The sequence below is a fragment of the Azolla caroliniana genome, unplaced genomic scaffold, assembly GCF_043228905.1.
Source record: "Azolla caroliniana isolate FFs.n. ecotype wild unplaced genomic scaffold, voAzoCaro1.0.p SCAF_18, whole genome shotgun sequence".
In the NCBI taxonomy this organism is placed as follows: Eukaryota; Viridiplantae; Streptophyta; class Polypodiopsida; order Salviniales; family Salviniaceae; genus Azolla; species Azolla caroliniana.
The window spans coordinates 1,694,218-1,711,612 of record NW_028230453.1 but is presented as its reverse complement, the minus strand read 5'-3'; the positions used below and the strand labels follow the sequence as shown (position 1 = coordinate 1,711,612).

At 37.8% G+C, this 17,395-nt stretch overlaps 1 protein-coding gene across 1 annotated transcript; it reads left to right on the top strand.

The window, feature by feature from the left end:
- Window positions 1-731: 731 nt before the first annotated feature.
- LOC147852012 (uncharacterized) lies at window positions 732-13,073 on the top strand (the record flags this gene model as incomplete). Its single annotated transcript, XM_087334400.1, has 5 exons — window positions 732-1,001; window positions 1,082-1,323; window positions 1,408-1,444; window positions 10,822-10,879; window positions 12,485-13,073. Coding segments are annotated over 5 exons (666 nt in total), but the record flags the coding sequence as incomplete, so codon positions are not given.
- Between the last annotated feature and the right edge of the window lie 4,322 nt (window positions 13,074-17,395).

Here is a 17,395-nt window from a genome sequence, read left to right as displayed (position 1 = left end):
ATTTGGTTGCCTAAAGGAATCGCAATATGCTATGTATTTCAATCAGATTCTTTTCATGTTGGTAGTTCACGAGGAAGAAAATCGGAGCCTAAAATGTCCAAATACACTTTTGCTCTGCTAATATATTTGAGAAGCTTATTTTGTTATCAATTGTTTTTTGCCTTACTGATTTTCGTCATTTTATTGTTTGCTGTTTTTAATGGGTGATTTTCGTAGCTAGTCATTTTTACCGTTCTTTTAAAGTTTGTAGTTTCAAGGCAGTTGTCACCCTTGAACCCTTGGTGATAGTAATTAGGATAGGCAAAGAGTGTGCTTCCTCACTTTTGCAGGGTTTCCTTTTGGGATTGTGTTGAGGAAGTATACTGGCAGCATTTGTCATATCAAAATATTGATTAATGAAACCATCTCCTCTGGCGAAGACAGTCTTGGTGTTTTCCCTGACTGTCAACCAATTTTGTCTTCTGTTGAGTAAAAAAGTAAATATAATAAATAAGCAAATTATAGGGGGTGTCAAGAGTTCTAGAAATCTGAACTCTTGAATGTTTGCTTGGCCACTTTGACTTGATGCATGTTCTTGAGTTGCTTACTTCTGGTTTTAAGTTGGTTTAGGGTGAGATTATCCGAAGTTCATTTCTTGGTCCCTTTGAGGAGTAAGTTTGGTGTAAAAACTTGAGTCCATCTTCTGTAGGAGAGAGAGATTCTTGTATCGCAGACACTAACTCAATTCCTTTAAATGGAAGGCTTATTCTAGAAGTGGAGCTGCTGGTCCTAGTAATGGAAGATCTCATTCTAATAATGCATCTGGAAGTGGTAGTGGAATGCATGGTTTCAGTGATGGTACCAGTGGCACTAGAAGTTACCGCTTTACATATTGGACATCTGATGGGTTTCGCACTGTGAAGAGAGAAACCTTTGTTCATAGGGATGCTGGAGAGACTGATGATACTTGGCCACGTTTGTTTGGGAATCGTTTCTTTGACAAGGAAGAATTAGAGAGATTGGTAAGTATTTTTACTTACTGTTTCCTAATTCTTTGCAATGGTTAAACTTAGTGATCAATGCTCACATAAAAGGCTCCCAGGAGCGTGTTAGACGGATGGCAGAAGCTTTTCAAAGGGAAAGAGCACACCATACTCGAGGCTATGAGAAATGGCATGAAAGCGGTGAGAAAATTGATCCTAGCCAAGGTGTCCGGGATGACTGGTCATGGACCAAATCAGATTGGGATGCATGGAAAGCTGCTGAACAAAACAGATTTCAAACATTCCAACGGCCTTCAAGATCTCCTAGTGCCCATCATCTCAGAGCCTTAGGCCTCGATGAGTATTATTCTGTGGCCTTTTTCCTTATTTTTGTAATAAATGGCTGCAAATGTTCATATTTTTATTCTGATTTTTTTATTTGCAGTTCAAAAGCTGGTACATATTCACAGGCTGACATAAAGGTATTATTATAAATTTTCTCTCAATTGTCATATGCACAATTACAACAATACCACTTTCTTAATCATGTTGCTTAATCAATACCACTTTCTTTTTTTATAGTATTGTTTAAAAAAAATTTGATGCTTCAAATTCAGTTGGGTCTGTTTGTGTGGGTTGACCAAACATAAAGAAGTACCAAAAAATTGAATATTTCAAAGAATAGTGTGAAAGATTATAATTCATGCTAGCTACAAGGAGCATATAAATGGTTTTAAACAACGCCATATATAAAAATCTAGTGTTTGGGTTAGATAATTCTAAGATGTCTTCTTTTAAAAGAATGAGGATCGGTTTTCTCAATGTTGTCATCCTATGTTTTATGAGCGGTGAACAAAATTTACTACTAAAGAGCTAAGCCTCAGTTCTCTTAAATCTTTTGACATATGGAGTACTAGGGATTTCATATTCATTTGCAAAACGTTTTATCCCACCAATGAATCATTGTTACAATTTTGTTGGGTTGTATTATGAATCTATTAGGGGTGTGGGAATCTATTATGAACATAACCATTAACTGTAGTTGTGGGATCGAGTTAATCAAATCATTAAAGATATGCTTCAAGCATATGTCACTAAGACGCTTATTAAATGGGAACAATATCTTCCTATTTTGGAGTTCGCTTATAATAGCCCCAAACATACATGAACTGGATATAGTTCTTTTATGCTAAATGTATAGTTTTCAGCCACATGCCCTGATTGATGTCAACATTCATCATGATGAGCTACAAAGTCGCCAAGCTTTCTTAGGAATATGCAAGACATGTTGCATATAGCTGGGGATAATGTAAAAACGGCTCAGGATGGAGCTCGTTTTATACTGACCAGCATTGACACTCCTGTATATTTCTCCCTAGACGAAAAGAGATTTTATGTGTGCCTCATTACTTGACGACGTTGTCTACAGGTAAGTGTGCTAAATTAGTACCATGATTTTGTGGACATTTCATAGTTCTCAAGTGTATCTATTCATCTGCCTATATGTTGGGAATAAAGGGCCATTGTGCCTTTTATTAGTGCACGAGTGTGAACGCACTCGTAGCACACTTTTGAGTTGTATATACATAATATCTAAAAACCAAAAAAGAGGTACTCTTTTGTACCCAAGACAGCGTGCATCTCTCTCTCAGCATCTCTCTCTCTCACTCAGACTCTCTCCCTCTCTGTTTTTGACCTAAACCCTAATCCTTGTGCTGCCTTCAAACTGGTATCAGAGCCAAGGTTTAGGGTTTTATGCAGAGAAAAGTTTAGGGTTTTCTGCAGGCAGAGTTTAAGGTTTTCTGCAGAGCAGAGTTTAAGGTTTTCTGCAGAGCAGAGATTAGGGTTTTCTGCAGAGCAGAGATTAGGGTTTCTGCAGAGCAGAGTTTAGGGTTTCTGCAGAGTAGGTCACGTTTTCTGCAATGTAGGTTTGGTCCTCTGTTTGGGCTAAAATCATGACTAGCAGCAGTGAAAGTAGCCACCTTATGCACATCAAGAAGCTTGAGGGTGCACATAACTTTGCGGTTTGGAAAAAGCAGTGCTACAACATCTTGCTGCAAAAGAAGCATGCAAAGCCTATAAAAGTCAAAGGGGTAAAGCCTATAGATATGGACGAAGATGATTGGCAAGAGTTGAATGAGCTTACATGCTCGACTATTGAGTTGTCGATTTCTGATACCTTGCTTTTTAATATCGAAGGTTTGGACTCCGCCTATTCTATATGGATTAGACTAGAGGAACTATATGCCCAAAAGACGGCAGCTAGCAAAGTTTATTGGCTTAAGAAACTTATGGATTTGCGTATGACAGAGGGCACACCCATGTCAACTCACCTGAGTGAGTTCAATTCCATTTTCAGCCAGTTGATTGCCTTGAAATTCATCATTGATGATGAGTTTAAGGCCACGTTTTTACTTTGCACCTTGCCAGAAAGTTGGGATACTTTCAGGACTGCTATGAGCAATTCAAATGCGATGCTTCTTTATGCCGATGTAGAGAGTTCTCTACTCATGGAAGAGATGAGTCGGCAAAATAATGCATCCAATAAGTCCTCTAGGCAAATCTGATAGTTATGGCCGTAGTAAATCACGTGGTAAAGATGTAGAATGCCATCACTGTGGCAAAAAAGGTCATTTTAAATGTGATTGTTTCAAATGGAAGAAAGAGAAAGGAAAGGGCAAGAAGATAGATGATTTCATAGAAGAAAAGAGAGACATTCAACTGAGGAAAGGCAATACTAAAAGTGAAGAGGTGAATGTAGTCACTCATGATAGTGATAGTGGAAATGATGTACTCTTTGTTTCATCATGCCATAGAGAACATGCTTTACTTGCAGATACGGATGGTGACATGCACACTTGGATACTCGATTCCGGTGCTTCTTTTCACGTGGTTTTCAGATTACATAGGGGGTCGACATGGTGTTGTCCATCTTGGGGACAACTATGCATGTGAAATTGCAGGTATTGGCACTGTGCAATTACAGTTTCAGCATGGTTCTGCTTTCACACTTCATCATGTACGGCATGTACCTCAGCTCAAGAAGAGCTTGATTAGCACAGGACAGCTAGATGATGATGGATTTCACACAACCTTTGGTGATGGGAAATGGAAGATTTGTAAGGGATCTAGAGTTATTGCCAAGGGTAGTAAAAGTGATACTTTGTATCCTCTCCATGTATCTAGTGTGAGTGACCATGTTGCCATAACCGAGCAGCCTAGTGTTTCTTTGTGGCATGGCCGGTTGGGACACATGAGTGAAACTGGTATGAAAGTACTTTCTCGTTTGGGTTACTTGCCGTGTCTTCGTTATGCTGATTTTTAACATTGTGATCATTGCATTTATGGTAAACATGTACAAACATCTCATAAAAAGTCTCTTTCGCTGAAGTCGTCCCCGCTTGAGTTAGTACATTCAGATGTATGTCAGATGCCAGGGCTATCATTAGGGGGAAAGAAATACTTAGTCACTTTTGTCGATGATGCTACACGGAAGGTATGGGTTTACCCTATTTGTAGCAAGGATGAAGTGCTCGACAAATTTCGAACATTTTTGGCATTAGTTGAGAATCAAATTGATAAGACACTTAAGTGTCTTCGCTCTGACAATGGTGGGGAATATGTGTCCAAGGCTTTTCAAGCATTTTGTGACAGCAAAGGGATAAAGAGGGAACTCACTGCCCCTTATAATCCACCCCAAAATGGAGTTGCAGAGCGTATGAATCGGACTATTTAAGATAAGGTTCGTACTATGCTGTCTCATGCTGCGTTACCCCATGGTTTTTGGGCAGAGGCTGTTATGACAGCTGTTCACTTGATTAATCGGTCGCCGAACAGGTCTTTGGGAGGGGGAATACCCCAAGAAGCGTGGTCGGGCAAGCCACCTTCATATGCTCACTTGAGAGTGTTTGGCTGTGAGGCTTTTGTGCACATTCGTAAAGAACAACGCAACAAACTTGAGCCAAAGTCCTGCAAATGTATTTTCCTAGGATACGGTGACGAGGGTGAAATGGGGTATAGATTGTGGGATCCCGAGAAAAGAAAAATAGTACACAGCAATGATGTTATCTTCCGGGAAAATCGCATGCATAAACAACCCGAAAAGACTGAGGAAATATGTAGGGTTGTATTCCGAGAAGAAATACCTTTTAGACAGGAAAATGTGCCCGCTGTACAGCAGCAAACACCTGCTGTAAAATTACCTGCAAATGCAGAAAATGAGGTTGGAAATGATCAGCCAGTCTTTGCCAATAATGATGAGCCACCAAATGTGCAGGAACAGCTAGAACAGCAAGCTGTGAATGCTGATTTGCAGGCTCAACAGCTACCAAACAATGAGCATTGGGTTAGGAGATCGTCTAGAGTTACTAGACAGCCTGACAGATTTGTTCATGGTAACGGATTGTGGCGAACCGACTTGCTTCAAGGAAGCAATGGACAGACAGGACAATAAGAAATGGTATAAAGCCATGTTGTCAGAGATGGAATCTCTTGAGAAAAATGATACTTGGGATTTGGTGCAATTGCCTAAAGGGCAGAAAACACTTCCATGCAAATGGGTTTATAAAATGAAGGTAATTTCTGATTCCTCGCCAAAGTACAAAGCAAGATTGGTTGCAAAAGGATACAAGCAGGAATATGGAGTTGATTTTGATGAGATCTTCTCGCCTGTAGTCAAGATGACTACATTAAGAATCATTTTGGGCTTAGTTGCAGCTGAAGATATGGAGCTCATACAGATGGATGTGAAGACCGCCTTTTTACATGGCAATCTGCATGAAGACATATATATGCAGCAGCCTGAAGGTTTTGTCACTAAAGGCAAAGAGAAGATGGTTTGTAAGCTCAAAAGGAGTTTGTATGGGTTGAAACAAGCACCAAGAGAATGGTATCATAAATTTGATGCATTTATGCAGTCTCAAGGTTCTCGTAGAAGTCAAGTGGACCATTGCTTGTACACCAAGAAGGCAGGAGATGGCAGCCTGATTATCTTGGTTTTGTATGTTGATGATATGTTGATTGCTGGCAAGGATGTTAATGCCTTGAATTCATTGAAGCAAAGCCTTCATGGCAGCTTTGATATGAAGGATCTTGGTGATGCAAATCACATCCTTGGCATGCGAATACTCCGAAACCGATCGAAAGGGGTACTCTTTCTATCTCAGCAGGAGTATATCTCTAAGGTTTTGCAGTGTTTCAATATGGAGGGGGGGAAAACAATAGGGGTTCCATTGCCTCCATATTTGAAACTCAGTGCAGAAGACAGCCCTACATCTGATGATGAGAAGGCTGAAATGGCTAAGGTTCCATATGCTTCTGCCGTTGGCAGTTTGATATATGCGATGGTTGCTACAAGCCCTGATATTGCCTTTGCAGTGGGAGTGGTTAGTAGGTATATGGCAAATCCCGGCAAAAAGCATTGGGAAGCGGTGAAAGGTATTATGAGATACCTCAAAGGCACAAAGGACTTGTGTATTTGCTTTGGAAAGCAAAAGGCATCCGTCGTTGATTTTACGGATGCGGACTATGCTGGTCACGCAGACTGCAGGAAGTCTACTTCTGGGTATGTGTTTACTTTCACAGGAGGAGCAGTCTCTTGGATCTCCAGACTACAGAAGTGTGTTGCATTGTCTACTACAGAGGCAGAGTATGTTGCTGCCACTGAGGCATGCAAAGAGGCTTTATGGCTTTCATATCTAGTGAGAGATCTTGGCATTACAGAGTTACCTATTCTTCATTGTGACAGCCAGAGTGCTATCATGCTAGCTCGAAATCCCGTCTTTCATGCAAAGACGAAGCACATAGAGGTGAAGTATCACTTCATCAGAGATGTACTTGACAGCAAGAACATTGAGCTTGTCAAAGTACATACAAATAATAATCCTGCAGATCTTCTCACGAAGGGTCTTCCAGCTGAGCGATTTGCTCATTGCCGACAGATGATGGGAGTTGGATAGATGTACGTATGTAGTTCAGCTTTGTACATACTTGGACTTAGCTGACTTTTTTTTGTTTTTTTTTCTCACGGCACATTGCCTTTAGGTGGGAGGTTGTTGGGAATAAAGGGCCATCGTGCCTTTTATTAGTGCACGAGTGTGAACGCACTCGTAGCACACTTTTGAGTTGTATATACATAATATCTAAAAACCAAAAAAGAGGTACACTCTTTTGTACCCAAGATAGCGTGCATCTCTCTCTCTCACTCAGACTCTCTCCCTCTTTGTTTTTGACCTAAACCCTAATCCTCGTGTTGCCTTCACTATAGGCTCGACCTTCTAGCGGGTATTAAAGTCCATCTTGTGTTTCATGTTAGTTGTCTCAAAGAGCTCTCGTTATTCTTGAGGATTTGTCATCAAAACCTCATAGACTAGAAAAGATTCTTGATTAAAAAACTAAACATTTACATTCTAAGCATATTCAAGAGTTCAAAATTAATTGAATGGATGGTTCTATTGAAGATGCTATTTGGGAGCAAGAAGATGCTCTTAAAACAAACTTTCTTGACTTTCCGTTATAAGAGTGCAATCTTTTAAAGAGGGGGATTATTTTACGAGCATAACCATAATCTTAGTTGTGGACTACTTCATAAACAATGAAGGATGAGAAAACAGTTATCTCAATTCTATGATGGGAGATAACTTTAGAGTGTTTAATCACTTGACCAATTTTTATAAACGAAGCAACCAAATATACAACATACAAGGGCTTAGGATTTGAGCCTATATAAGAAGGCTAGCTACCTTCATGAAAGGGGGATCTCTTTTCTTTATTGTTTTGAGATAGAGACTATGATAGTGTGGCAAAGCTCTAGCTTCATACACGTGTGCCTCGGTACAATCCCAAGGTTCAATTCATGTCCAAACTCGCTGGTATATGACACCTGCGGGGAAGTTGGATCTGTCTTTCACCTTCGCTTGGGGGTGGTTGGGTGGACTAGCTCCCTTCCTTATTTTCTTTCTTAATTGTACTTAATGTTAATTAAGATTCTAACAAAGTCACGTGAGATTCCTTGGTAAAGAATAGAGGCATGGAATCGACAAACTCTTTCATGCATCTTGTATAGGTTGAGGTGAGCTTTTGATTGACCAACTCCAGAGTGATAATGGGCTATATTTCTTTGTAATACCTGGTTCTCGAAACTCCATGTTGGCAAGGCTGTTAAAGTGTAAAATACAATACGGTATTATATTTTAAGACCTATCGTACAATATGATACCATATTGGAATGTTTTCCAGAAAGAGAAATAAATAGATAAAGAAAGAAAGAAAGAAAGAAAGATGTTATTAATGTCTTTTAAGAGGCCAAAATGGCCTATAATGCCTACGAAGAGTTTGCCTCTTAAAATGTTGTCTCCTCGAGCAACAAGCCAAAATAAATGCAACCAAGTAAAAGAGTAAATAGAAACAGGATAGGACATGTAATTTTTGTCTTTGAAAGATTGGTCAATCCAGAAAAAGATTCTTCCGAAGTGAGGGAAGCACTCATGATGGCGGGATATAATGGCCTTTATTTGTCAATGACGAGGATGGTGGGATTGTGGTTCATGAGACTGGAGTCTACATGCATGACAAACTGCTGTTGCCCAATCTATTGTAACCCCTTTGCAATGTCCTAGTTGGGAGCCCATTTGTGCAACCCTTGATTGACTTGTAGCATGAGTAGAAAGTGGTAATTGTTCTTTGTTGATAAGCTTCTGTGGCTGCGTTGTTGTCCTTCAACTACTTCTCCCTATGTCTCTTGAGTACTAGGAAGAAAAGCCCCAAGCACCTTTGGTCCGCATATTCCTTTCCTTGCATAGTGAGCAAATCCATGACTAAAGAGTCAATGGTATCTATTTCTTAAAAATCAGTACAATGAGACACATAATGCTCCTCATATTCCACTCCCTAATGACACAATTGGCAAATTCTTTCTTCTAGGGTATTTGTGCATATCTGCATACCTAAATTTATAACTGTGATGAAAAGATGGCATATACACAATCCTACTCATACCTAGAAGTAACATTTAGACGGCCTGAGTTCTCCCTATGGGATTCTGCTTGTGCCTGACTTTCTAGTGGATATCCAGCCCTTGGTGCTCTTGAATGACAATGTGCACATGTGCGGTTCCAAGAGCCACAAACTAAATTGTGGCTATTCGATACACTTGTCACACAAATTCCTCTCTATGGAATAGAACCCGGAACCGAGTCTTAACAAGGCAAAATAGTTTGTGTGACCAACTCCTAATGTCTGTGGAAGAGTTTGCTTTGTCTTGTTTGGATAAGGTCCAATCTATTAGTGCTTCTTCTCGTAGGAAGGGTGCATTGTCTCCTGTCTGGGAAGGTCCATCACCTCTGGTCTGGGAAAGATACTAAAGAAGCATATCTGTTTGTCAAGTTATTTGTAGCAACCCTCTTCATATACTCCCCGATTAAGCATGTGCCAAGAGTAGTGCTAAAGTTTCTCGTCCACGGGAAAATTTTCTGCTTACTAAACCGTCATGGTATTGGGCCCTCTGTGTTGCAGTTTCTGTATCCTGTTGCATACTATACAAATAATCAAGAGATAATGCATCAAAAACAATAATCACACACACAAGAGACAGACAGGGAATAGAGTAGAATAGAATCAAATAGAAATTTTATCGTCCATGATGAGGCCAACCAATGGAACCAAATCAACACATATCTTGTATATGACTTCTTCCTAAGAAGGGGTGTTATTACTCTGTGGTAAAAACTCTTGATGTGAAAATAATGCTGACTGTTGCAGCCCCCTGCTTGTCTTCTCCCTGTGCGACCTGTTGTAAGCTGTGCTCACTGTCACAGCCCCCTGCCCGTCTCCTGCTTGTGCTGACCTGTGAACTCCAGGGATCTGAGAAGCTCGCACACCTTAACCTTTGTTCTGATACCATTTTGAAGGGAGATGAGAGCAGAGCGGAGCACCCTTGGATCACACACATAGACACAGAAACAGAGAGGAACTGCAGGTTGAGGCGAAGAGAGATGTGCAATATTACTTTGTCTCGGTGTTTTCCCTTTAGGTTTTAGGTGGTCACTCCTGTGCTCAAATAAAATGCATGATGGCCCTTTATTCCCAAGAATTGGCCCTGAAAACTGGTGCCCCTTTGGTATTTCTTTATTGATAATTTATGGAAGAGGAAATAACCAGTTCCTCTGATAGAGCCTAAAAGCGTAAAAACAGTCAGTGGATTATAAATACAATTTTAACAGTGAAAATCCTCATCTAGAGTTTCCAACGTAATCTTGATTGAACACATTAGAAAAAACAGAAAATCAGTATTCATACGCTCTGAAACTGAATTTTGTGTTCTATATCAAAAGAGGTTTGTCATGCTGCCAAGCATCACCCTTTCAAAACAATATCTGAGCCAACATACTACTTTATGTAAGGCTCAAACCTGAAGTCTATAAGCTGAAGTTTACCATTTGATGCACACTCATGCACACATCCGAATATAATTCTAGCTGAATAAAACACATGCCAATCCTGGAGCCTACCATTTTACGTTTCACTGTAGAGAAGAAAATAATTTAAGCTTCAGTTTTCTACAGGTGGTAAACATGCTATGCACTCAGCTGGGCATAAGAATTTTATCGGGAAGTAGCATAAAGGCGAGAAAATTGTAAATTAGTAACTTTTAACCTCTTTTAAATGTTTAGTACTTTCAGGATTTGTTTTTTTTACCTAAAACAATATAGCTCTCAGCTTCATTTCCTTTTAATAGGTTTTTGTATCCAAGGAAGAATAAGATCACTTTGTGGCTGTAGCTTAGATGTCTGAATAGTTTCTCTGAAGTCCAATTTAAGTTAATAATGTTTCTTCAAAATTAGACACACTTATTCTAATGCAGGCTGCGTATAGAGCGAAGGCTATGGAGTATCATCCTGATCGAAATCAACATCGGAAGGGTATGCTTCTCTCTTCCTTCGCTTGCCCCATCTTTTGAATAAATGTTTAGATATAAGGGAATTATGCATGCAAAGTGTCTATCACAATCTTTATAGAGATTTTGTCCAGTAGGATAGGTGTCGTCCAATCATAGTCTTCATTTGGGCAGATCCATGTTGGTCATTAATGGCTGCCTTGCAATCGGTAGCCTAATGATAGTGTCCTCACTCACTCTCTGATTCAGCAAGTATTACACTTGTATCCTATTTCTTTTGCAAGAAATGTCCCAATCTACTGGTTCATTGTTTCCATCTTAACTACCAAGATATTTAAGCTGAATGAGACCAATGGCAATCTACTACCATGAAGAGAGCTTGGATCTCTGTCCATGGAAGTAAAACCTTGCGTGAATGTTTCCTCTCATGTGAAGTCAGGTGATAATTCAGCATAGTTCATGGAGTACGTGTATTATGGGATTTGTCTAGCCTAAACTTGTCTCTGGGGAGCAATTTTCACGTTAGTGATGTGGGAATGCTGCTATGAAGATATGTCAATTTGGGCATTATGATGAATAGCTACACAGCTTGACCTCATTCATCACGAAAGGGATTATCAAGTTTTCACCTTCTTACTTTGTAGAGGATATTCACTCAAGCATATTGATGAGGCATTTAGTTTGAAGGAATGAAGTGCTCAACTCTGCTATAGGTCATCTTGATGGTATTGTTGGCAAACCTAGGCAAGGATAACTCCACGAGTAACGGTCTTTCTTGATTAAGTAATGAATGAAGTGAACTTGCATACAAGTCTGGAGCTCAGTCTGTAGTTATAATGGTATTTCCTTGAGCTTGTGATTTAGGATGAAAACTCTGAGGCACCATTTGCCAATGCTGTTTCAACTGTTGAACTGTTGAAAGTAAATTTGTGAGGCCATTTTTTAGGACTAACTTAGTATGCATAATCTCATAAATGTATATCTTCTAGCAGGGTTGTATGCATGTTTTCCATTTCAATTATTAACATGGTCCTTGGTCTGAAACTTAAAAGGAACCCATTGCTTTAGATACCATTTGCCAATGTTGTTTCAACTTTCGAACGGTTGGAAGTAAATTTGTGAGGCCATTTTTTAGGATCGAACTTTTTCTATGCATAATCTCATAAACGTATATCTTCGAACAGAGTTTATGCATGTTTTCCATTTCAATTATTAGCATTGTCCTTAGTCTGAAACTTAAAAGACACCCATTGCTTGAAACTTGCACTCACCACCTCATGGTTGCAAAGCACAATCTTTACTGTTACAACATGTTCTATACCAAAATTTTGAGAATTTGAATAGGCATGGTTGTATGAATATTCTCCATTTCATTCATTAGCAGTCTTTGGTCTGCAGCTAAAAGACCCATGCTTGAGATTTGCATTCACAACCTCACGGTGACATCATTGAAATTTAAGAATTCTAGTAGGCAATTTTGCAAACCTCTGTAAGTCAAGCTTGAGACTATTAACATAAGCTTTTGAACTATGAGCATATATTATAGATTGAGTTGGTGTTTGTTTTTCTTTTTCCATCTGATTTGAGTTTATGGTTATGAAAGGAAACATAATTCTTCGGTTATGATCAGATTTTGCCGAGGCGAAGTTTCGGGAAGTGAATGCAGCTTATGAGGCTTTAAAGAAGTAAATATAGACACCATGCTGGAAAGAGGTGCCCTCATTCACTTAAGAGCTGATTGGAAATTTTAACTTGATGGATAGAAACATTAGATGAAAAGCCAATAGAAAAACATAAATTTCCTCGATTTCCTACAAAATCTCATCTTTCTCATAATACCCCATTATTTCTTGCATGAAGACACTGATTACTGGCAGAAAAATCTCCTGCACTTTGATTTATCCATGATTTGTCCATGAGAGAATTTAAGAGGGATGGAGAGATGGACATACCCATCAACATCTTACCTCTGCTGCATATAATCATCAGGGGTAAATAATCTTTCTTCTATATATTTTCCGAATTCTGATTGTGTCATGATGACCAAAGTTATTAACAATATTGTTTGTGTCTACATAAGAAAACAGAGACAATATCTTCATCAATGAATGGCATATGGTCAAGTTACAGGGATTTCTAGAAATGGTTAAATTTGTATCTGAATATTGTAAACTTGTAAAAAACGAAATCAATAATATCAATATCTCCATTGATGTCAAGTGATCAGCTTTTTGAAACACCAAAAAAGCCTTCCGCTTTCTCATTGCATTTACATTGATGTAATAGTATTGATATTGCCATTGATCTAGTCAACTCAGCTTCTGATATTTTTGAGTTAATAACCTTAATGTATGGTGTGGTTGCATAACTAGCAATTGTCTATGGTTTGGTTCAATTTCAGAGTCTTAACTAAAAACTATTTCAAACCAAATTGTTTCAAAACTTTAAAACTTAAATCCTACCAAACAATACCAAGTCAGGTTTTAGGGTTCTACAAGCTTAACCCAAATGTTAGACAGAATTACAAATCTGAAATTGTTCAGTGGTGATATCATGGTTTATTATGTATGACGGTTTGGTTTTGTGGTTTCACAATCCAGTTTTGCAGTTTGGTGCAAACAAATAGTTGGTGTTGGCTTTTTCACAATTATTTAATGAAGAGTTTGTTACTTATAAATGAGTAAAGATGAAATATTGGATCTCAAATGTTATATTATGTTAATAGGTTGTAGCTCTTAACGTTATAAAGTAAAGGTAATTCAAATTTAATAAATATTTCAAAATGTCCTTACCATGACTTGTTAAGTCATTTAACTTCAAACCATTAAATTGTTACGGGCTCAAACCAAATCAAACAGAACGCTTGAAACCCCAAGCCATGAATTGCTTGGATATTTTGTTAAACAACTATTTATGGGGTTTGGTTAAGCTCAAACTAAATTGTGTGTATATTGCTATGCATAACAAACTAAGTAATAACTATATCCCATGTATTTGATATAGATTGCTTGAGATATCCAAATTAAATTGACTTATATGCATCAGCACTGCTTTTAGGCAACCAAAATTTTGGTAATAAACAAACATTTCTGTTGACGACATTTCCCTGTAAATCACTTTTGACCTTTTCTCGTTTTCTTTAGCTATCGAAAATGAGTTATAACCATATTGGCATTGATGAAAAAAGCTAAACTTTTTGAGGTTTCCAAATGAAGTGTCAAGTGAAACAATAAAGTGAAAGAAAAGTGTTGGGGTGATATCCTTGAGCTCCATCGTGACAAGTTTACCATGGACGGCATGTTACCATTGTCATTGTAGTTCTCTCATGTGTCCTTGTGACTCGTTACCTTGTGATTCCATTTTTTTGACAAAGTTTAGGTGCTCGATTCCATCAAAGTATGAGCTCTTCTTCATTATACAGCTTCTAAGGGCTTTCTTGTTGGATCAAATTAGAATTATCTTTATTAGCATGCATCACAACTTTTCCTTATCTTTCTATGAGCATGCTTGTCCTTATCTTCGTATGGGCTCTTGATGCCAGCAAAAAGTTCGCAAAAAAGTGGCCATTTCGATACTTTTCTCGAGGACTTATTTAATCATTTTAAAAACGGTGTCCTCATTATAACAACGGTTTCCATATTATAAGTATGATGAAGGTCTTGTTTGAGTGCACACATTTAGATAAAAAGAGATAACTACAACCTTCTCTTTGTTTTTAAGAATAGTGATAGAAATGTATCTACAACAAAGTCAGGTACGTGGTGATTGGAAATACTCAACGTTCCATATTTAGTTATTAGAATCAATAATTCTTATATGTGATGTAACATATAACTAAAAGATATGATTCATTACAAAATAATATATGCATTTCAATATCAAGTTTGATAGGGAATTGTCGTTTAACAATGCACGTGCAAAGATTTCGGTTTTGCACTTGGAAGGATGACATTTGATGAAATATAATTAGAGAATATAAATATCCAGATTCCAATTTGAAACTGTGACACATGATGAAAAGCTATTGGTGAAGGCAAAAGGAAGGGTTCCGACCTATGTCCAATTGCATCATGGCAAAAGGCAACCGGCAAATGAAAGGTAGCTTTGATTTTGTGAAATTCACCGTGTGGGGAAATATTATTAGCTTTTTGTTTTAAAAAAAAGTAGCCTTAGAAAGACAAAAAAACGTTGTGATTTGAACATGCACCACCACTTGTTGGAGTCTTTGTAGTTGTCTTTATAAAGGGGGGCGGGGGGGGGTAAAGTTTAAATTTAAAAATTCTCTCTGTGAAAATACACAATTTGTGTGTGGAAGAAATCACAATAGTATCACAACTTAGTGGTGTCACTACTTCATGGGTAGTGGACATGTTGAATTGTTGATAACAAAGTCAAACACTTCGTTGAGGAAAGAATTTCCACTTGCTCTAATAAACAAAATTGTCACATCAATGCTCCCTTCAACTTTCATTTATATGCCCAACATTATGCTTACCATCTCTCTTGATCTCTTGCTTTGTGTTGTACTTGCACCCAAAATGGTATCAAACAGAATATTCCTTGTGGTTTCAATTCCTAATGGGTCTCCATCAGAAGCCATAAATTTTGAGGAAACCCAAGTTCGAGCTTAGCTAAAACGAGTTTTATCACAAGCGGAAAAATAAATAAATGGAACAAAAAGTAATGGGAGAAAAAAGTGTCAAAATCCATGTATCTATCGCAAAGAGATTTAATTGCATGTTGGCAAAATAAATAAATGAAACAAAATTGATGTGAGAAAAGAGATGTCGTGAGTGCATATAATCATGGAACAACAAATCTAGAGCATGTACATGAGACCTATGTTGACTTGACATGGATGATTCAACTAATTTTGATCTCGATTGGCCAACCAATCGCATAGTTCTACCTTGCACTTTAGCATAAAAGTCGAATTGCAACTACAAAGCACATTACTGGATTTCTTAAGCAATGTGCAAATATAAACTCAAAAGAAAGGCAAGAGACTCTCCGCACTATTGCAAATGAGTAGGTTACTCCATGTAGTATACATATTGGTGGCGTAGAACCATATCCTAATGCTATTAAACTATGCTCATTAATATGTTGCTTTCTAATAGATTTCCTTTTAAAGGTTTTTTTATATAGCGAGCATCAAGAAACCAAGTTTAAATGATACCAAAATTTATTGGTTGAGTTCTTCTTCTAAAACTAACAGCTTACACATAATACGCAAACTAATTGGTGGTTTGATTATCCATGCAACAACATGGAATGATTTGCCTTTGCTTATTATTATTTATGAACTCAACATTTGGTGTCCCTTGTAGTGGCATATTAATGCTTTCAAAGTGAATGCTTCCAGTAAATGTTACTTGGGACAATCAAAAGTATGTTACTTCTGGTAAACGTTAGTAGGGACTATCAAAATTTATATGATATTGAGTCAAGCAATAACTTGAGAGGTGCTTAAACAATATACTAGAAATGAAAAGCCTGGATGGCCTTTGAGTAATCACTAAGCGTGTCTCTTTAAATGGTAAAAAAATATGGTGGTTGATTGTTGCAAGAGTTGTGTAAAGGAGGGAGCTATAATTTTAATTACATGTTTTTGTGTCACTTCCAAGATAAGCTTTTGCATCTCATATTTTGATCAATACTTCAACTGTAATGATGTCATTCACATTGTGTCCATTGCGTAGCAACCTCAGTTACAAACTTACAAGCATAGGTATTCATGTTAGATTTGGCATTCCTAACATGTGAAACATTACTTACATATATACATATTTCTATAAAACTAGTTTTGAGAGATATTTACATGCATAAGGATTGTTTCCTCTTCAAAAGTACCAACGAAGATCTTGATTAGTAACTTTATTGGATAGGAAGTTCTCTCGTGAACCCTTCTCAATTTATACATCTTTTGCATCCACAAGTCGAAGGAATAGAAGACATCATATATTATTCTCTAGATTGGGCTAAAGGGGAAACATTTTGTAACGCCTTTTTCTTAAAAGAGAAACATGAACTTCGTGCAACTTGTCTTTACATACTTGCATGAGTTCACTCGGCGTGGTACAAACCGATCCAAGAAACTACATATAAATCTAGTGAAAAAAGCATCCCAGTAAAAAGTATGTCATCACGTAGTAATTTACAAGTCATCAAGTTGTGAACCATTATTTTATGATGTTGCATTGTTAAATACAATAGTCCTGCCCCTCCTAGCTTTTGTGACGGAGGTCAGAAAAACAAGGAGCATTGTCTAAAGGTTTAGTCTATGTTAATCTACATTTATGTCTGGCGCATCTCAATGTCGGTGGCACATTTTATTAGAGGTCCAAAGCATGTGCATGCTGCAATTGTTATTCATTTTCTTTTATATATATTGGGTTACCGAACAACATAAGAAAGAAATTGAATAGAATATATTTCATGATGCTTATAATGTTATTTCGAATTAGTACAAACCAAGTCCAAGTTTGTAGTGTTCACGATGCACATTGGTAACATACAATGTTCCATAACATGACTTTAG